This window comes from Balearica regulorum, chromosome 24, assembly GCF_011004875.1.
Source record: "Balearica regulorum gibbericeps isolate bBalReg1 chromosome 24, bBalReg1.pri, whole genome shotgun sequence".
NCBI classification, from domain to species: Eukaryota; Metazoa; Chordata; class Aves; order Gruiformes; family Gruidae; genus Balearica; species Balearica regulorum.
The window spans coordinates 4,797,096-4,818,262 of NC_046207.1; the positions used below are offsets into that span (position 1 = coordinate 4,797,096).

General features: G+C 61.0%; 2 protein-coding genes across 5 annotated transcripts; both read right to left on the reverse strand.

Moving 5' to 3' along the window:
• Nucleotides 1-604: 604 nt before the first annotated feature.
• On the reverse strand, nucleotides 605-12,682 carry CASC3 (CASC3 exon junction complex subunit). 4 transcript variants are annotated; one of them, XM_075774893.1, is made up of 14 exons: nucleotides 12,389-12,682; nucleotides 11,173-11,200; nucleotides 10,782-10,819; nucleotides 8,957-9,115; nucleotides 8,716-8,867; nucleotides 8,076-8,252; nucleotides 7,153-7,847; nucleotides 5,330-5,394; nucleotides 4,971-5,085; nucleotides 4,288-4,386; nucleotides 3,308-3,522; nucleotides 1,992-2,114; nucleotides 1,771-1,834; nucleotides 605-1,062 (listed from the first exon to the last, which is right to left on the reverse strand). In XM_075774893.1, the coding sequence occupies exons 1-13, from the start codon at nucleotides 12,644-12,646 to the stop codon at nucleotides 1,799-1,801; spliced, it is 2,160 nt and encodes a 719-aa protein (XP_075631008.1). In that variant the 5' UTR covers nucleotides 12,647-12,682; the 3' UTR covers nucleotides 605-1,062; nucleotides 1,771-1,798. The 4 variants fall into 4 exon arrangements, with proteins under 4 accessions (XP_075631008.1, XP_075631007.1, XP_075631009.1 ...); XM_075774892.1 differs by having other exon boundaries at nucleotides 1,771-1,847; XM_075774894.1 differs by lacking the exon at nucleotides 1,771-1,834 and having other exon boundaries at nucleotides 1,976-2,114.
• A 794-nt stretch (nucleotides 12,683-13,476) lies between these two features.
• Nucleotides 13,477-20,485, reverse strand: MSL1 (MSL complex subunit 1). The gene is made up of 8 exons (XM_075774846.1): nucleotides 19,535-20,485; nucleotides 17,070-17,293; nucleotides 16,301-16,686; nucleotides 15,370-15,434; nucleotides 14,999-15,066; nucleotides 14,621-14,745; nucleotides 14,424-14,496; nucleotides 13,477-14,307 (listed from the first exon to the last, which is right to left on the reverse strand). Exons 1-8 carry the CDS (start codon nucleotides 20,111-20,113, stop codon nucleotides 14,217-14,219), a joined length of 1,611 nt encoding a protein of 536 aa, XP_075630961.1. The 5' UTR covers nucleotides 20,114-20,485; the 3' UTR covers nucleotides 13,477-14,216.
• Between the last annotated feature and the right edge of the window lie 682 nt (nucleotides 20,486-21,167).

Here is a 21,167-nt window from a genome sequence, read left to right on the forward strand (position 1 = left end):
CGGTGGCAGGCGCAGAGCTGAGGTGCTTCCTCCTGGGGCCAGGAGCCCAGGCTGGACACGTCGGGGCGGGTTACAACACCCCCTTCCACTTCCACAGCAGCAACACCCAAGCGCTAGGAGGGAATCACTCCTCTGCCTGCCCCGTCTAGCTGGTTTGGCTGCTGGCAGGGCTGTTCTGGCAGCGTCGAGGTGCCCGGACACCCATAAACCTCCCCCTCTGCCTCTGATTTCACAGAGGGAGGCGGGTGGAAATCACGCCCTGCTCTGCAAGGGGGGGGAAGAAGGTCGCCCCATGCTCGTGCAGACAGATTCCCATCTGACAGCTTGCACACACACGGACAGGAGCTGCCAAAGACACGAGTTACCTCGTTCGGAAAAAGAAACGGGAGGAGCTTCTAAATTAAGTGGTGACTGCACGGCCAGCACGTTCCTGACAGACTCCTGTCGCTCGGCTGCCCTTCCTATGCTTAAACAACGGCAGAAATAAACTTGTTCACTTAAAACCATAATTGAAATGAAGAATTAACTTATCGTCTGTCTCCGGGGGGGGGGGGGGGGGGCAGGGGATGTTACGTTCCGGTTAGCCAGACAAACAAATTCAAAATACCCAAAAGAAACAAATCAGCTTTACTGAAGGAGCTGGTTCATTTCTTAAATAAAAACAGAGACCACAATCAAGCCAGTTGAGTTTAACATCCTAGAGAGGGAAAAGGGCAGACGTTTAGTAAAAGAGAGAAGTCGCGAGAACTTGTGGCCAAGGATCGACTCCGGGGGTTGATTCTTCGGTGACCTCTGTGCCCCAGTGAGGGAGAGGGAAGGAGGGCAGATCAGCGGCGAGATGGTTTTTGGGAGGGCACCGGTAAAACCAGAGAGGGAAGGTGCCTGGCCCTGAGCACAAGACGGTGCAGCTGATTTCATCCCGCTGCCTCACCTACGCACAGGGAAGGAGCCTTTCCCGAGAAGGAGCTTCCTCCTCGCCAAGGTGCCGGGTCTGGCATTGGGATTCCCACGGCCGCATCCCTACGTGTTGCTCCTCTCCTTTGATTTTTCACCTTTGCTGTCCTGGTGGGGAAGAGGAAAGAGAAGCAGAGGATTAGGCTGCCCCACCGCAAACGCCGCGCAGGGGTTGCGGTGCTATTGCCAGGGTCCTGCAAACAAACACCCTCCACATCTGGGTGCCAAAACGCAACTGCCACCCGCCCACGCTTCCAGCTTCCTCCGTGCCCGCTCTGGGCACAACCAGCTCCCTTCAGCCAAGCTCTCCTCGTGGTTAAACATTTTCCCATCGTGAGGTCTTTCAAAGGGAACCTTGATCAGATGATCTCAGGGCGGATTTACAAACACCGCCTGGTTTCCCAGCCCTCTACCACGCCGCACGCCGCCTCCCTGCGTACGGAGAAACAACCAGCACATGCCTGCCCGGGTCTGGGCTTGCCATGATTCAGGCTTGCTCAGCTCCCATACGCTAAGCAAGGTATTAAAAAGGAAACTGAACACACACACAGAGCACACTAGCACGTGCACACACACGCACAGCTCACAGCGCTGAAGCAAGGAAACCATTCCCAGCACGGAGAAACGGCTCTCATCTCTGGAAAGCCTTCAAGTCTACTGCCTGAATTAGCTGCTAAGGTCTCGACATTTATTCTTTCAGAGAAGTCACTGCCTCCTAGCTTAGGACTGGATTTTCCTCTCTATAAAGTGTTTTGTTTCTACCCTGAGCAAATTTAAAAAAAAAAAAAAAAAAACAAGAGTCAACTTTGGACTTACTTTTTACGTGGGTTTAGTTTTAAAGTATTTAGAAACTCAAATTAACTGGAGCCCTGCTTACCACCTGCAACGAGAAGCTGAGGTTTGGGACATGTCAAAGATCAGACAGTTTAAGATTTCCTTGGAACAACGTATTTTTTGGATGGGAGAGGGAGACTGCAGCATCGCGCGCACCCCAACGGTACAGCATCACGCGCAGACCCACACCGAGGGGACAGTACCTCAGGAGGTGGTGGCTTGATAGTCACAGGCTGGGACGTCCTTCGAGGTGGAGAAGGCTTGGGCTGCACTTGCTGCTGGACAGTGTTGTAGTACGTGACCCCTCCGTACACCTGGGACTGGGCCTGCGTTCCCCAGAGAGCAGAAGGGTCAGTGCTCTGCGCTATGGGGGGGGCACGGAAAGCCGCATCCCCTGTGAGAGCACCCCGTGTCTCAGACGGCCTTTAGGGCACACAGCTGGGCTGCGAAAAGACGCCACCAGCCAGCATCAAAGGTGAGCAGCCACAGGGGGACGGGGGTTGGTTGGTGCTGTGCTCCCCAAGGCTACACGGAACAGCAGCACTTTCAGCTCTGGAGGACCTTCGCCTACCCCTGCCCCTCACCGGGGCCTCTCCGCTCTCGGCAGGGTGGGCAGGTCCAGGCTGCGGCGACCCGCAGACACGCCAGAATGAAGTTCATGGCAGATGGGTTTCCTTTGCCCTGCAATTTCCCAACTGCCATATAACGTCTGCGCTTTGCAACAGCAGCAGCTACCATTCTTTTACACAGACAAGGCAGGTAACAATTCCCTTTCGCACTGAGATCCCCACCAGCTGCCCGGGGTCTGTCCCAAAACCAGACCGATTCCCCGCTGGGGCAGCTGGGATCAGCCCAGGGCAGCAGGGAAGGTCACAGAGGTTGCAGCACTCGGGGAACATGCAAATCTCTCGCTTGCCACTGCGTGTCAGCCGTGTGCCGCTCACATGGCAGCCACGGGTTCGTCATCATCATCACAATGCCCACAGAGATCTGTCTCCTCGCTGCCCAGCAGCTACTGCGGACACAGAGGTCGGACACTGAGCAGGAAAAGCCAGACCCGTGCTGGTCACACCAAGGGCTCCCCCAGCCAGTGCCAAAGAACAGCACCGGCCAGTTTCCAGCCTCCTGCCTCCATCTCAAACAGAAAGGATGTTCAAAGCAATTTTCAAGATGTCCTTGGCTTAGCAAGGACCTGGAGGGGACATGATGGTTCACAGGCTCCTGCTGGGCTGTTTCCCTGTTCTGTAGAGGAAGACCTCGATTCTCAGATCCACCAATACAGGCATGTCATCCACTAGATCCCAAATCCAGGGTAGCTGCACAGCAGACATGGGAGTAGTGCTTTTCCCACCCCAAGCAGAGAGAGGGATGAGAGTAAACAACTTCCCACCACGGAGCAGCCCAGCTGCTCCACATCCTCTCCCAGGAAGCCTCAGAGAATACATCCACACGCAATGGGATCCCATCTGCTCTCGAGGGCTCCTGCTCAGGAAGGAGAGACACAGCGCAGCTGGCTTACCTGCGTGTTGGAATAGAGATGAGGAGGGGGTGGAGGGGGCAGAGCTCCTGGGGGGTAGGGGTAGCCAGGATTCCCAAAATTCATGACTCCAGGAGGGGAGAAGTAAGTCGGTGCAAGCAGCTGCTGTGGCGGGGGCTGTCCTGGGGGCATGGAGACTGGCGGAGGGTACAGCCCAGGGTTTGCCATGGGCGCTGGCGTCTGGTGGGGATGTAAACCTGGGGAGGACAAAAATAAGCTGAATGTGACGTCATGTGTCAAGCCAGCATGTCCCGTGGAGGGCCAGGGCTGCTAAGATGCCAGCAGGTCCGTACGGCTGTGCCTTCCCCACTGCAGCTGGAAGGAGAAGCACTTTGCTCAAAGGCCCTGCCTGCAGCCACGAGACCTCAGTTCCTGCGCTGGGGAGGGAAAAAGGGAAGCGCTTCTCCACACAGCAGAGCACGGCCCCCCTCCCCGATGCCAGGGTCCTGATTTACCGGAACCGGACACAGCCCCGGTCAGCACATCCACTTCAGGAAACAGTTTTTGTGGGCAAGATAGAGAACATGCCAATTCAACAGCTCTCATTTCTGCTTTTCTGATCTACAAGCAGCAGGGACTGAAGAACCAGCCTTCGCACAACAGCTGGCAGAGCCAAACGCCCCACTGAAGGGGAAGAGTCTCAGCCAGGAGAGTCTGCACAGAACCTGCAGCCGTCCAGCTAGAGGCTGCCAAAACATTCAGATCATCTCGGTCCTGCACTGGCTGCAAGAGCCAGAAACGTCTGGTTTTCTTCCCTTAAAATTTATATTTATTACACTTCACTGCATGAGGGAAGCAGGTCTCTTCCATGTTGTAGAAATAGTGAAAATGGATTCCTCCAGTGACAGAGGCTGTGCGAAACCAGAGTTATCTGCTCCCCAGCACAGGCTGAGCCTCCCCAGGGCGCAGCCGCAATGTCAGTACCAGCTGCCCTGTGCCCCGCTGGGGAGCTGGTTCCTCACCTGGATGAGGGAGGTGCATTTCCGGCTGTACGATCATCCCTTGGGGCGGCAGCGGGGCCGGGTTCTCACTGTGGGTGTAGATTGGTCCCTGGAATTGTACTGCAACACAAAACAGTTGGTAAGGAAAAGCTCCACCAAATTTTATTCTACTGCAGCAAGTCACACGCACACGGCAGCCAGCCGCGGTTACAAGACTTGAACGCAGTGCTGCAAGATACACTCCCACCGGCACACGCAGTCTACCAGGCTCACAGATGCTATATACTCCCAACGGAAAAGGCTCCTACTCCCTTTGCAAAGCAGGAGAATACTTGGGGAATTTCTTCTCCGACACTTTAAGTGCTGGAGTGAATTCCTAATCCATCCTCAGTCTTGTTCTGTAATTCTCCCTGCTCTTAAGTGTCAAAGACATTGCTCTGATTTCAAGTTAATTTTAAATCCTAGATCTTGTGAAGAAAAGCAGTGTCCTAGAGAGCCCTTCCACAGGGAGGGGAGGCGGTAACACCGATTATATTTCAGCGGGTTTAAACACTGACCAGGGAGGCTCAGAGCAGCTTTTTAGTTACTGTACGAGATGATGCAGCAGGGAAGACAGAGCCCCCGATCTGCCTGACCCTAGCAGGAGTGGGGGGACTCCTGCTCCAGCTGCTCGGGCACCTCGGGAGAGGGAGGAAAATACTCACGTGGGTCGTAGTAGTGCCCTTCCATGATGCTGATGTGCATTGGGGGAGCAGGCTCCGGCACCGGTGGTCTCTGCCGCTGCGACGAGTAGCGTTTCACACGGCCCCCCTGCACTGCCTGAAAGAGGCCAAAGGTGTCGGCAAGGGGCAGCAGCCCTCCCTTCAGCGAGGGAGCACCCACCCACTTCCCCCCCCCAGCCCCTGCAAACCTCTATTTGGGTCACACAGTAAAAAAACACCCAGAAAAGAGAAAGGCTGAGTCGTCCCAGGCAAGCCTCTAATTACTACGACCCAGAAACAAATAAACGCTCGGCTTCCGCGCTTCTAAAAGCAAGAGTCACGCTCCACGCAACATGCTTTACCATTTCCTCCATCCTGTTAAACTGAGGCGGTGGCCCAGTTCCCACGTGCATATGGTTAGGAATACCTGAGGAAGAAACAGGCTGGTTATTATGGTTTGCATTTGCTCCCAGTGAACAGCCACCTCACCCGGCGAGGGCGCTGCCGGGAGGCACCGGTCGTTATTGTACTACAAACAGGCACAGCTCTGGCTTTCACAATGAGAAACCTTTTCTAACAACTTCATCTCTTGGGTTACAATTTCAAATGTTTCAGTGCAAATGAGCAGCTGTTGTGCCACTGTACAATCACTCATGCTGCTCAACACCTTTTAAATCGTGCTAAAAAAAAAAAAAGTAATCCTCAGCTTGAAATCTGGGTCCTGATCTAAGCTCAGTTACTGCTGAGACAAGGACCTCTTCAGAGCAGGAACAAGGATCCACGTGGGACTGGGTAAGCTGCAGTTTAAACCCTCTGCAGGGCGTAACCACTTTTATCATGGGCTCCTTTTAATCCAAACAACAAAGTTGCGGCACACATTTAAAAACACGGTGCCAAACTGATCACAGGCAATTCCAGGGGAGCAAAAGTGGACAAAACACACACTGAAAGCGCCTGCGGATCACCGATATTGTAAATATACGCGCAGGCACGCACGCTGTACCTACAGAATGACCTGATGGCTGGCTCATCTAACCAAGTGCCTCCCAGAATTAACTCCTACCTTCTCTGCTAGGAAGAAGCACGGGGACAGTAGAGTAATATGTCCTTCTTACAGACAGAAAGTGGTCTCCTACCTGCAGTTGAGAGCTATCTCACAGTAAATTTGTTAAAATGCTTCATTTTTAAGCATCAACAAAAAGGAGTACATAATCTCAGCTGCAAGTCACAGCACTTTTGAACTCTCATTCTACTGGCACGTTTAAAGCCTGTCTACTCACATCCGCAATTGAGACCAAGAGTCTGTTCACACAAAGATTTTACCAGTCACATCAGTGCAAGACTTATGGTTTCACGACCTAAACCTCAAAAGATGCTTATGAAAGCTGCAAGTCGCCGCCTTCTCCTTGCTCCAGTTTTATTTCCCTCGGGAAGGACTCTAACACTCCCCAGAAAAGACTCGAATTCTGCAAAGAGATAATTATACCTGAACGACCTCTCGCATGGATGCTCAACTAGAACTCAGTCCTTCGCTCGCGTGGGGGTAACTCTGCCCCACATCCCTCCCTCAGCCAGCCTGCCCGCTGCTGCGAACAGAGAGGCTTCCTCCTACCAGGCACAAATGAATTTGCCAATCCCAGTCAGGCCTTAGCTAGTGGCAACCAAACCTCAACGCTAGGAAATAAGCTGATGAACAGAGGAAAGCTCCCTCCTGCTCCTAGCAGGACGTTACAGGAGCCTGATTATTCATTACCCTTACCTGCCAACCCAGCACAACGCTCCTTATCTCCTGAACCCTGACTCCTGCTGCAGCAGCCGGTCCCACTGTGATTCACACTGCACAAAGTCCCTGTTGCCTGTTCTGCACACAGGCATTCAGCTTCAATGAAGGTTCCCCATCCTCAACACAAAAAAAAGGCAGAGAGAGGGAAAGGATCTACTCTTATGTCCTTCCCAGCCCTAATTCAATCAACCTACACCAGAGTGTTTAATTTCCCCTTTTTCTCTTCTGTTTTGTCCTCTCTAACCACCTCCACCGCGCTTTCTCAGCGGCATGCATCGCCATCACGTACATACCCTGAGACTGGACTAAGGCAGAGACAATTCAGCTCTGACCGACTATGCGAACGCAGAACTGCGTTTGGCTGGGGCTGCAGTGGAAAACCGACAGGCTGCACCCACTTACCCCTCAGTTCCCGGGGCTGTAGGAACTGAGACTGCCCCGGAGTCCAGTTCTGCTCAGCGAGATTCATTTGGGTCATCTCCTGCTCCAGTCCATCCAAACTGGATTCTACCGGCGACTCCCAGTTACTGCTTTTGGCTGGTGGGGAGGATGTCTCGGCTTGCACAGGTTTTGGAGGCACGGGAGTCAGCCCTTCCGAAGCGGGCACTTCGTCTGCCAGCTTTCCCGCATCCCCAGCTTTGATTCTGGTCCTTCTTGCCCGGGAATAAGACTTCTTTTCAATTGGTCTGTCTGGTGGTGGCTGTGCAGCATCAGCAGCCGTGGCTTGGTTTTCCAAAGCCACCTCCTCCTTCACAGGGCTGCTGTGGACGTGTGCCGCTTCCATCTCAGGTGACTTGTCTCTCGGTGGGGATTGCTCTGTACGCTTCGCTCGATAGCTGCTCTCCTGTTTCACTTGCTCGCCGTTTCGAGGCAGATGTTGGACGTTTGCTTCCGAAACTCGGTAGCTCGGACGGGTCTCTTTGTAGCCCCCCATCCTCGGGTAGTTCCTAGGTGGGGGCATCCTCCCTGTACCTGCGGAGCTCCTGTTGGTGAAGGTTCGCGGAGGAGCCGAAGTGCTGTCTGCGGCTTGGTGCCTTGGGGGCTTACTCGGCCTCTCATTGGACCAGTTTGGGTCTCGCTGAGGAGGACTCCCAAACCTGAGGAAGAAAAATAGTACAAACAACTGGAAATAAAACCCTGGGTGAGAGATGCTGCGGTGCCAGGGAACCGCTCTCCTGTATGCAGAGCCCCCAGGACCAAGGTTCCACCCCGGGGCCAGGGCTTTCCCTCTTGGAGGCTTCAGACCTGTTGTTTGAAGCGCCGGGCACAAAGGCTGAGGTTTCCCTCTGGGATAAGCCAGACTACAGTTTGACTTTGCTGCTCACCTTGGTTTGCGCATTCTCCTCGGCTTGATGTCATCAGGGTTGTGAGCCGACCTGATGTCATAGCCATAAAGCGCAATCAGCTCCTGCCTGGTCTTGGGGGCCTGCTCGTCCTCCCGGAATTTGTCGTGCTCCCAGCGGCCCTCGTCCTTCCACAGCTTCCGCTGACGACCCTTCGGCCTGGAGCAGTTACACAGGGAGAACCAAGCAGTTGTTGCAAAGCCAAGGAGACATGGCAGCTTCAACCAGCCCCATGCACAGAGACTGAGCATTTCTAGGGCAGGGCGTGCACAGGAGATAGTGTCTCTTCCTCCTCCCACTCTTCCTGCCCTGCAGCAGCTAGTCTACCCGCTGCTATTTCTGAAAAGCAGCAAGAAGGGTCACTGCTCATTGGCAAAAGGCTTTCCTTGTGGTTTGTTGGGTTGGGTTTTTTTGCACCACCCTCGGTACCTCCTTCAAAACAAAGAGCCAAAATGTCTTGGCAGGACACTGCAAGCTGGCAACCGAAGCACAGACAAATCCTCCTTGCTGATGCCTTCCCAGCTCTTCACGCGGAAGCAAGGAGCCGCGGTGCCAAACACTGGCCTGGGAGCTGGCCTCAGTCTCCCAGAGGTGGGCAGATACATGGGGGATGCTCACATACCTGACCTCCTCCTCCTGCGTCTGCCCTCGGAGGTCGTGCTCAAAGAAGAGCCCTTTGCGCGGGATGTAAGCCGGGTTCTTCCGATCCTCGTCGTCATCCAGGTGCTTGGGAACTTTTTTTCCAACTTTATTCTCAACAGGTTCAGTGCTCTCCTGTCAAAATCAGACAGCTCTTACCACTGCAGCAGTCCCTCTGTGAGAAGCTCCCCCTCCAGCCCCGAGAACGCATGTTTAACACCTACCTGCCCGTCCCCGCTTTGCCTCTCGCCAGTTACAGCACCTTTGGAGTCAGGTTTCTCATCCCCTTTCTCTGCTTTTGCTGCTGACTCACAGGAATCATTACTGTCCTGCTTCAGTTCCACTTTGGCACTTTCTTCCTCACTGTAATCCTCTTCCTCTGCCTGAAAGAGCCCCGGTTACTCAAACACACACCTTTAGCGGCAGGTTCCCCAGGAATCTCCCCACACAAGTCCCCCAGTCTGGAGTTAGATCCCTGTTCCAGTTGCTAGAGACCCGACTCTCTCATAGCAGGGACCTGGCTCTCAAGCTCCTTCCTATCCCTGTATTTTTACAGAAAAAGCAAAGACTAAACCCAACACCTCTCCCCACCAACTCCCACCAGCAGCATCAGATCCAACAGTCGGGCTTTCTAGAACAGAGCCAGAAACAGCTCCCCTGTAAAGTCGCAGCCTCTCGCTGCTCTGAAAGAGCTCGTGCAAGCCTGGGAGACCAGGGAACAAGGACCCTCAGACCATCCCTTCCTTCCCACACTGAGGGCCCAGATCCAGGCAGCGCCGTGTTTCCAAATTCCCTAGAGTTACTCAGCTGACTCACTCCAAGCACTCTGCTCGCAGGAGCGTGACCTCGTTTCACCCTCCAGGAGCCTGCAAGCCTTGCTTAGGCTGGAACTGACACTAAAAATAGCTCTGCGTGATTAACAAAAAGACTGCTCTATTTTTCTCTTTCAACACAGAGTATTTGCACATCAACTGCTCCTTTTGTTTACGTTGGGGAAACCCAGCCGTGGCATTATTTTTAGGCACAGGAACAGAGTCATCCTGGCATGTCAGTGATGCAATACCCCTGCTGCTCCAACAGCCCAGCGTGCATCAGCGCTGCTCCACTTCTACGTGCGGGGAGCCTCCGCACAGGTTTCCAGGCTTGAAGAGCTGCTGTGCGGTGAGCACGGGGAGCTGCCCCTCCACGCGCCGCCTCTACAGCCCGCCGCACTCCCTCCTCACTAACGGCAGAGATTAATTCGCAAATTAACAGCCCCTACGAGCTTCAAGTTCATCCACCTTGTTGTTTTGTTTTCTCTAACTGCTGCCCCCCCTCAATACCCCCAAAACAGCTGTCTCACAAGAAGTTTTCACTAGAACAACTTTCATTGTAATTGTTCAAAACCAGAACTCCCTTAAACTTCCTGAAGATGTTAAACTTACAGTTCTGAACCAAAAAATTCCAGGGAACCCTACGGCCGGCCACAGGCCACTGCCCAGGCTGCCTTCCTGGCACGTGAGGGGGGATTTTCTCAGCACGCACCCAGCGCAGAGCTGCCAGCACTCACGGGGCGCGTTACCCCTCCAGCTGCTGTACGCAGAAGACAGGGATGCTGCCTAGGATGCTTCCAATCCAGCACTTAGCTTTTTAATTTCAACTAATTAAAACGCAACAAGCATCCTACGCTTCCTTCCACACCCTTCTTGGCCATGGAAAACCCCGCTCCCGGTATCCAACGTCTGAGGAGCCAGGCGGTTTTTCTCCTCCGCCCGTACTGCCCACATCCACGCCCTGGCTGCCCAGCACCATGGATTTTGTGCCAGAGAACTGCCCGGCGAGGGGCTCGGACCAGGAGAGACTGTTTTCCTCTGCAGCGGTGACAGCTACGCCGCAGCGCAGCTCGCTCCCAGTCTCTGCACGAGCTGGTATCTTGAGACAAAGGAAAATTGCTGCTGACGGGGTCAGTGGAAGAGAACGAAGGACACAAACTGGGTTTTGTGCTAAAATTACGCAAGATGCAGTCACTTGACAGAACCCTTTAAACACCAGGATAGAGACTCCTCTTACCTCCGAGTCTTCTGCGCTTTCGTAATCTGAGAGTACAGCTGCAGGGGAGAAAAAGGAGTTTGGTGTCAGGGCAGAAACAGAAACAACAGCTTCTCTCTGAGCGTAATACGCTGCGCTGTGGGCGACCGCTGGCAAACGTGCACCGAACGGTCCCTCCAAGGGGAAGTCGGGGGCCAGCACCAAGGCGTCCCCACGAACACCATTGCCAGCTCACACAGGAGGAAGCCAGGGCGAGTTTGGGGCACGCTGTCCCCACACCCCATGTTTGCCTGCTACTACGAATTAATATTTGGGATGACAACCACTGCAGGACTCTTGGAAAAGGCATTTTGTCCCGTTTTTACTTTTTATATGCAGACAGCACTTGCAATACCAGGGAGTTGTTACTCACCATCTCCTTCAATGCCATCCTCGCTTTCCTGCGGAAAGAGGGAGAGAAGGGTGCGTTAGCGGAGGGGAAGGTCAGCAGCCAGGTCCCTGCGGCATCCGATGATCCCAGGCGCAATTACAACAAGGTTTGGCCCCTGTCCTATCGCATCTGCCCTTGGAAGTTCAGTTTCAGTCACCGAGCAGGAAGAAAGAAATTTAGGGCTGCCAGCACCTTTCTCTAAGATCCTTCTCTGAGCGAGCTACGCTGGGGGAACGCAGCTCAAGAAAAGACCACCGAGTGCGTTAACTGCTGGGGGACTCTGGAGGGAAAATAGCGACATCAACAGACAAGTCAGGCTCGTCTCCCTCGATAACGGAGACCCAGGCAGCTAACTCGGGAAAGGACAAGAGCATTACTTAAAGCAGAAGCCGAGGAATAACGAACAGACGCTGAGCAGGACCGAGCTCAGACAGACATCTGCGAGAGACTCCGGCGACAGAAATACAACCCCGCACCCGAGAGAAGATGCTGGATGAAGCGGAACAGCTCAGATCAGGGAAAGTTTCTAGTAAAGGAACAGACTGATGGAGCTGCGCAGTAAAAACAACCCCAGATCAAAAATAAAACCAGCCAACGCGTTAACGAGATAAGCCCAAATGCCAAAACAACCGAGCAGAAATACACTGTGAGTTGTAGGAACTTGAAATAACCGGCACTACAAACCCCAGACAAGACAAAATCGCACCCGGCCACGAACAGCCAGAGAAGAACCACCCTGCAGGGTGGGGGAGCGCAGCACTGCGAACGCCCCGTAAGAAGTTCTTAATGTCCTCGCTTGAAGAAAGGCCGGTGGGAGCAGATGAAGGATGGAAGAGGCCTGACCGGGCAGCAAACCCACCCGCCCGCCCCCCGGGCCGGGACCCCGCCGTGTGGAGCCAGTCACGGGGCGCAGGGACAGGCCCCGGGCTGGTGTGGGGGGGCCGCAGAACCCGGTTCTCCCCCGCGGGGCTGCCCCCTTCTCCCTCCCCCAAGCTTCGCCGCACACACCCAGCCCGGTTCCCCCAATTCCCTCAGCCCCCACACCCCCCGTGTGCCCCCGACCCCCCCGGTCCCAACGCCGCCCCGGCTCCGTGTCCCCCGGCCCCTCTGACACTACAGCCCCCCCCGACCCCCCGACCCCGATCCCCGCACTCTCCAGGCCGCCCCCCCGTTCCCGGGGCTCCACACCCGCACTCACACACTCGGACTCGGGCGCGCTCTTGGCCGCCCCCCCGGCAGCGCTCTCGGCCCCACGGCCCCGCGGCCCAGCGCTGAGGGCCCCGGCGGCGCCCCGCGGCGGGCGATGAGGCGGTCGGGGTGAACCGGATCTCGAACCGGAGCCGGATCCCGAACGGGAACGTGCGGCGCTAGCGGCCGAGTCCGCGCTGTCGGAGGCGGCCGAATCCGAGTCGTCCTCGCTGTCCTGCGAGGCGCGCTGCCGCCGCCGGTCCGCCATCTTGGGCAGCCGCAGGGGCGGGCGGCGGCGCGGGGCACCACGGGACGGACTACAGCTCCCGGCGGCCCTAGCGGCCCGTGACGTCACGAGCACCGCCACCGTCCCGACAGCCCTTGCGGCGGCCGGCGCGCCTTCCCCTCCGGGCCGCCTCCTCTCTCCCCAGCAGGGGGCAGGCGCGAGCCGGAGGAAGGGCGTCAACGTCACGGCGCGGGTGGTGTCCCGGCGGCGGAAATGACGTCACGCACGGCGACGAGGGGGGAGGCAGACACTAGCACGCAGCGTCCGTTTTCCTCGTTTATTGTAAAAAAAAAAAAAAAAAAAAAAATAAAGCAAGAGAGGGTGCCCACGCGTGACCCCCCCCCCCAGGCAGTGCCCACCGCCAACGTGTTTATAACTTTATTTAATTAAACACATTTCCTTTTTTTAAACTTTTTTTTTTTTTCTTCTCTCCTTTAAAACAAAGTTTCCTTCCGCTAATTAACCTCGGTGCCAGAGAGCAGCTGCCGGGGGTGACGCAGCCCCGGGGACCCACGCAGGGACAGCACGGGGAGGGAGACGAGAAAAGCTCTGGTGGCCTTTTTTCCTGTTTAATCTCTGCTGAAGGGAAGGCCAGGGCGAGCCTGGCCAGAGCTGGGGCCACCCAGAGCCCCCCCACCCTGCGGAGCCCCCCCTCCCACCCATCCGGCACCGAGGGGCTCAGCCAGGGCAGGGGACGCTGCGGGGGGAGCAGACATAGCACCAGGTCTCCCCCCAACCCGATTCCTCGCAGCACGCTTTGCCAACCTCAAAACATTTAAATTATATATATAAAAAAATTAAAAAACCCAAAATTGTGCGTATAGGATTTCTATTTCACAAAAAAAAAAAAAAAAAAGTTTTGTTTTTAAACTCTCCCCTCCAACCCCATTACAGCCACTCAAGAGGGGGAAAAACAAAACAAAAACAAAAACCAACCCCAAAACCCAAAGAGGGTTCCTGGCACGTTCCGGCACCCCGCTCCTCGCCACGGCAGGGCACCGGGCTGGCAGCGCCGGGACCCCACGGCAGCACCCGCTGCCGCTTCTCGCACCACTCAGACACAAACTGGTGTTCATCCCGTTTTCTAACTAAACGTAACAAGGCGGCAGCAGCAGGCAGAGTCCCGGCAGGACGCGACCCGCCCGGCTGGCGAACGTGGCATCCCCCCCACCCCCGACGCCGGGGTCTGGTCCCGGTGGTCTCCACACTCCTGCCCGCTGCTCGAAGCCAAATGTCCAAAATAAACCGAATATCGGCTGCGGGAGGGCAGGGGCAGCGTGCGGAGCCGCAGCGGGCGGCGAGGACGGGCAGGACAGGCAGGGTCTGGGGTCCACCCACGGCAGCCGGCAGGAAGCCTCGGCCGGCAGCCGGCTGGTGCCGCAGCGGGTACGGCTGCCGGCGCGGGGGAACGAGTCCGAGGAACATGTTGCAAAACCCAAGAGAACAAAACTGGGGTCACGGAGGAACGAAACCATCCGTCAACGAGAATGCAGGGGAGGGCAGCAGCCGTCGGCGCGACCCGGTGACGTACAGAGCTCCCGGTGTGGCTCCGCTATTTCCGGCAGGTCCGGTGCGGCGTCTGCTTCTTCTGCATCTCCAGCCGGCAGCGGCTGCGCTCGTCCAGCCAGGGCAGCTCAAAGTTCCTGCGGGTAGAGCTGGCGTCCGTGCACCGCGGGCGACACCGAGGATGCCAGCCTAACCCGCGGTGCCCGGCACAGCCCAGCCCAGCCCCGTCCCCGCCGGTGATGCTGGTACTCACTGTGGGGTCAGTTTTGGTAAGGGCCGGCCAAAGGCGACGACAGGCAGGTAGGGGGTGATGAGCAAGCTTTCGACTGCGGGAGAGACACCGGAGCGTTACGCACCCCCTGCCTGCACACCCCCCCTGCTGCAGGCAGCACCCCCTGCCTGCCCCCCAACACACCTGCCTGCCCCCCAACACCCCAGCCAGGCACTCACCGTCATCTGGCTCAGGGAAAAATGAGGTAACTTCAGGCTCCGACTCCTGAATCCCTTTTCTTTTGTACATTCGGAGCTGCAGCCGCTGTAGAATTCTCTGTTCCCTGATCCGCTGAATGTCCCATCTGGAAAACGCGATGCCTCGGGCACTGAGAATCCGCAGGCAGCGAGCGGGCAGCGGCCTCGGCAGCACCAGACCCTCCCGGGGAGCAGCCCTTCTCCAGCAGGGTTTCTCGTTCCCATCCCAGCTGTGCCCTGGGTGGCTGGGTCCCATCCCCGTCCCCCCCCCCCCCGGGTGACACCCCGGGGCCCTTCCCTGCGGGAGGGGGCACAGACCCCCCGCTCTGCAGGGCCCCCCATCGCCCTCTTTGCTCCCACCTTTTCCTTCGTTTCTCATCCAGCTCCAGCTTTGCGTGCCGTTTGGAAAAGACGCTGTCATCCAGGTTCTGCAATGACAAGACGGGGATGAGCGTGTCGTCGTCGTCCCCCCAGCACCGGTGGCGCCGGCACAGCCCCGAGCCGGCAGCCAGAGTTACGGCAGCACAGAGGGGGCCGGCCCTTCGCCCCCACCCCAGCCCTCCAACTGCAGCCGGGATTTGCCACCCTGTTTACACCGGACAAGGGGACGAGATGCCGCCGGCCCTGCAGCGAACACCCCGAGCCGCTCTCCTGGAAAGGTGCAACAGCCAGGAAAGCGCCTGCGGCAATGCCGGCTCCGGCCGCAGCACCTGCCAGAGTAGCGTACGTACCTCCAGGAAGTCCGAGGGGTTGGGGTCTCTCAGGGGCTCCACGACATGGTCCCTCCAAGACGGAACTGCAGGGCGAGAGGCCAGGCCATTAGCCCCATCCTGGAACCCCCCCCCACGGCCCGCTGCCATCCCCTCGGGGAGCGCGGCTCGGCAGCCCCAAACCCCCATCCTGAGCCGGGCTGGGGGGAGGCAGAGACGGGCGGGCGAGCTCATCGCCATTCCCCCCCCCCACCCCGGCCAAGCGCACCAGCAAACCTGAGCCGCTCCGAGGGGAGACGTGCCAAGCTCCCCCCACGCCAGGGCGCTCGGCCATCCAGCGCAGCCACGCCGGCAGCATCGGTGACTGCCGCGGCACGGCCCAGCGCTCCCCATTGCCAGCACTCGCCGCGCTGCAGGACCCGTAGATCGGCTGGGAAGGAGCGGCCAGCGGGACAGGACCGGATTCGGGGGCAGCAGGTGACCCCGTGGAGGAACCCACGCCGTGCCGTGGTGGCACAAGCCAGAGACAGTTTCCCAACCGTAAACGGGAAGTTGCATCACTCAAGCGGGCGTGCGGGCTGCTCGGCAAACCGGGAGGCTAAAGCGCAGCGGGGCTGGCAGCCCTGCCCGGCGTGCTGCCCTCAGCTCGGCCGCAAAAGCAACGGCAGCCCGGCGCGGCGGCAGTCCAGCGTGTGCCAGAGCATGGCGAGCTGGAGATGTGGCTCGCAAGAGCCCATCACAGGCCGCTACTGGCCACCGCGGCACATCGGGCTGCACCCCTCCCACCGCGTCTGGGACTCTGCCCTTTGCCGGCTTCGCGGTGAGGTTGCCAAACCCCGTTTCCCATCCGCCGTGCTGGCCCCAAGGCGGACAAACCCCTCTCTGGTCACCGGCTCTGCCCCAATGCCCGGCACGCCGCCGCCTACACCACGACCAGCTCTCCATCGCTTACTTGCTACAGTCTCCTCCTTCTTTGGGGAGGGCTCCCGCAACGGCAGCGGCGACGGGGGCGGCTGGTGCCAGCGGCACAAGTACATTTCCGTGGTTGAGAGATAGGGCAGGTCGTCTGTCTCGCTGCTGAAGAAGCCCTTCTCCTTGGGGTGGGCACCGGGGCCTTTCGGCAGGGCCGAGGCTCGGAGCGGGGTCTCCAGGAGCGACCTGGGTTTTTCTGGAGTCTCTTGGCTCCGCAGTTCTCGTTTACAAACAGTTTCGGACAAGGAGCCGCCCGATTCTTCCTTCCCCGGGGAGTGCTTTGGAGTTTTACTCTTCACTTTTGAGAACTCGGACACCAGTTTTTTAACGGGCGTCTTCCTCTCCGCGCTCCCGAACGTTGGCTTCCTGCGGGAGGAAGAGGAGCTGAGCCGGGCGCGCAGATCCGAGCCCCGCACCGGGGCTGCCGTGGGGGGCTACCAGCACCCCCAAACCAGGGCTGCTGCACCAGGGCCGGCTAGAGGCAGGTTTCCAGAGGTGAGAGGGGCTTCCCCAGCATTTCGGGACCCTCTCCCCACTCAGGCTTTCACGAGGTTTCCCCCGGCCGGTGCCGGTGCTCGATGGGATGCACTCCCAGTGCCAGGCAGCCTCCGAACAGCTGGAGGGTCGCTGGGCTGCACCTCCGTGCCCGGGTGGTGCCAGCCCCATGGATGAAGGGTGAAGTCATGGGGAAGGTCCCCCCATTCCCTCCCCCCCCCCGCTCCCTTCCCCCCCCCCCAGGCACTCTCTACCTTTTGTGCCCCTTCCCGTTCCTGCCGTAGGGGAAGTGCTTGGGCTGCAGGGTCGGGGGGGGCTCCAGCAGGTCCTGAGGACACTCCAGCGGCAGCTTCTCACACGCCTCCGCCTCCGGCTTCTCGTCCACCTCAAAGCCCTGGAAGATGCGGTGCTTCTCCCGCTCGCTGTCCTTCTTCACCAGCTGCACCCGCCTTTCCATGCGCTCGATCCGCGCAAGGAGCTGCAACGCAGGGGAGGGCTCAGCTCGCGGGTGCGCTCCGGGGGGGGGGGGGGAGTACCCCAGCGTACCCCCTGCGTACCCCAGCTCCCCCAGCCCAGGAGCACATTCACAAGACCCCAAACAGCACCTGCCCGGTGGAGACGTCCCCGCTCTGGTGACACCGCGGGCTTCCCGGCATGCCGGCAGTGACACGGCTCACATCTGCCCTTGCAGAGGGGACAGGAGGATGAGGGCAGCGTCCGAAACCGGGCAGGGGCTAAGACGTCCAAACGGCACAAAATGGCCACTTGCTCTCCGGCTGCTTCTCCCCGTCCCCGTGGCAGGAGGGCCACGGCCGGCTGCAAACCCCCCTTGTTTTGAGGAGCAATTTGGGGGGGGTCTCCACCTCTGCCACATCCTCCCCAAGCACCCAGGGAGGGAGAGGGTGGTTTGTAATTAGATGTGGGCTTGATGAGAAAGCAAGCACCCGACTCAGTGACACCTGCCCTTGGTCACCCGTCCCCCACCCTCGCCTGGTCCCACCAGCCGGGACCTGCAGCCATTCAGAGGGGTCTGTTCGGCAAAGTGCAGCACGGGGGGGTCCCGGCACACCCCCCCCCGGGGATGTGGCTGCAGGGGGACCCGGCCTCAGGGAGAGGAGCTGGGAGCAGCCCCCACTCCCCGTCCCTGCCTGCCCGGTGCACCCGGGGTTTGCCTGCGCCCTCTCCCCCCATGGAAGGATGGCTCCACGGTGAAGCCCTGTAGCGACCTCGCCGCAGCGGCTCCTCCATGTTGGAGGATTCGGCACAGGCTGCAGGGACGCGGCATCGCCGTGCGGCCACACCGGCTGCACCACGTGGGGTGGCCCTTCCCTCTGCAACCGGGGCCACCGCAACCACCGCCACTGCAGTCGGGCTGAGCCAGCGCGGTCTTCCGGCACACGGCACGTGCCGCCCCGCCGGGGTTGGCTGGGGTGGGCGATGCGGGTGTGAGCGTGTGGCGAGGCACAGCCGCATGCGTGGGGCAATGCAGGCAGGGCACCCGTGGGGGGGCAATGCACAGCATCCATAGGGTAATGCAGGCAGGGCACCCGTGGGGGGGCAATGCACAGCATCCATAGGGTAATGCAGGCAGGGCACCCGTGGGGGGGCAATGCACAGCATCCATAGGGCAATGCGGGCAGGGCACCCGTGGGGGGGCAATGCACAGCATCCATAGGGCAATGCAGGCAGGGCACCCGTGGGGGGGCAATGCACAGCATCCATAGGGTAATGCGGGCAGGACATGCCCAGAAAAGGGGGGGGGAAGCTCAGCCAAGCCGTGCGGTGGGGTGCACACAGCAAGGCAGCACGTAGCGTAGGCAATGCCTAGCAGCCCCCCCCCCCCCCCGCGGGAGTGGGGCAATGCAGACAGTCTTGCGCGGCCGTGGGGGGCCACCCACGACCGAGACGGGGGCAGCCCCACCTCGGGGGAGGGGCAGGGCAGGCAGACATACCCGGCAGGGCCGGCCCTGCCGCAGGGGGCGATCGCCCACGGGCCCACGCGGGACCGTGCCCCGCCGCAAACCACCCCCCCCCCACCCGGCCCCGTGACCACGGTGACGCGGCCCCTTTAAGTTAACCCCCGCGCGGCGGGGCGGGAAGGCGCCGCGGGCCCTTTAAGGCCCCCCCGCGGGCCCGCTGCCATGGCGACGGGCGGCGGCCCGTTAACCCCCGCCGGCCCGCCCCGCCCCGGCCCTTTGTGCCCCCGCCGGTCACCCCGCCCCCCGCCGGCCTTTGTCTGGGGGGGGGGGGGGCACCGACCCCCGGGGGGGGGGGTCATCAATACCTGGGGGGGTACCGAGCCTCGGGGGGTATGACCGCCCCCGGGGGCCTGGGGGGCAATAACCCCGGGGGGGCACTACTGCCCTGGGGAGACGTTAGTCGCGGGGGGGGACACACGTTAACCCCTGGGGATCCGGGGGGGGGGGGGCTGATGCCCCCCCCCGGGGGTAGAACTCCCCGAAATTGGGGGGGGGGGGGGAGCATTAACCCCCTGGGTGGGCATTAACCCCTGGGGTGCCACGGGGGGGGGCGTTAACCCCTTGAGTGCCACGGGGGGGGGGCACTTACCTGTTGGTGGGCGGAAGCTCCGGGGGACCCCTGGGTGCTTGGAGGGGGGGACCCATTAACCCTTGGGGGGGGGTAACCCCGCGGGTGGGGGGGGGTTTAACCCCTGCTGTGCCGCGTTCCCGCCCCACCCCCCCCCACCCCCCCGTCGTACCGTGTCCCGTTCGGCCTTGAGCTCCTCGATCTGCCGCTCCTTGGCCTGCAGCTGCTGCTGCTGCTGCTCGATGAGGTCCAGCTGGAGCAGCAGGATCTGCCGCAGGCAGGCCGCCTGCCCCGGGGAGCCCCCGCCGGCCCCCATCCCGCCGCGCCGCGGACCGCTCTTCCACTTGCCCTCGGCGGGCGGCGGCGGCGGAGGAGGAGGAGGAGGGCCCGGCTCAGCGGGTCCCGCTCCCGGCCCCGGCCCCGCTCCCGGCCCCGCCGCGCCCTCCCCGGCGCCGCGCCCGGGCAGCACCGCCTGGTAGCGCGGCCGGGCGCCGGCATCCCCCGCGCCGGCCTGCTTGCCGCCGGCCAGCGGCACCAGCCCGGCCCAGCGCTGCTGCTGCTGCTCCGCCGCCGCCGCCACCACCACCCCGCCGCCGCGGCCCTTGTGTGCCCCCAGCGGCGGCGGCGGCGGCTCCCGGGGCCGGCGGGGCGGCGGGCGGTGCGGTGCGGCGCCCTCCTCCTCCTCCTCCTCCTCCTCCTGCCCCCCCCCGCCCCGCGGCGGCTCGGCCGCCCGGAAAGCGGTGGACCTCATGGCCGGGGCCCGCCGCTCCGCGCCGCCCCGCTACCGCCCGCCGATACGGCGCAGCGGCCGCCGCCACCGGCTGCGCGGCCCGGGGGGCGGCGGGGCCCCGCCGCCATCAGCGCGGCGCATCCCCCCGCCCCGGGTGGCGGGGGCCGCGGGACACGGGCAGGGGCTGCCCCGCCGCCCCCCTCCCCGCGCGGGGCAGGGATGGGGCCGAGCCGGCGCCCACCCGGGAGCGCTCCACGGGGGGCTGCTCCACGTGGAGGGAGGAAGGGGGAGGGGGGGGAAAGTCGGGGGGCGCGGGCCGGTACCGGGGGCGGGTCGAAGCCGGGACCGCGCGGCGGCACCCCGGTTACCTTTAAACCGGGCTCGGTGCGCATGCGCCGGCGGCGGCCCCGGCCGGGGCGGGGGCGCGGGGGGGGGGGGTGTGGGAGCCGGGACCCCGGGGGCGAGGAGCCGGGGTAGGGACGGACCGGGGGCACCCCCGGGGATAGCCCCCCCCACCCACCGCCACCGCCTCCCCGGGACGTGGGGCGGTGTCCACGCGCGGAAGCGCCGGTCCCGCGTGGGGCGCTGCCAGGTAGTGCCGGGGCCAGGCGGGGGTCCCGGGCCGGCAGTACCGGACCGCGGCCGCCCGGTGGCTCCCGAGCGCGGCGGCTCCGCCCGGAGCGCGCCGGGGTCCCGCTCCCGCCCTCGGGCCCCGTCCCACCGCCCACCGTGTCGGGTCTGAGCCCGGCCCCACGGCGAGGGGACTCGGAGGAACGCGGGGAGCCCCCGCCCCAGGGGAGGGAGGGGGGGCCCGGGCTGTGGCTGCGGGGGGGGGCTGGGACCCACCGCCACGATCCCCCACGCGGGGAGGGGGGCGAGGAGGGGGGAGGTCCCGCTCTGCGGGGACGGGTGTGTCCTGCGTGAGCCGGGCTCCGCCAGTGCCCCCGCGGGTCTGCAGCCCCCCGCCCCCGTGTGCACACACACACACACACACACACACACACCCCCCCGTGCACACACCCCCGCGGGTCTTGCCCCCCCGCGTGCATAGACACACGCAGCCCTGCAGAGGCTG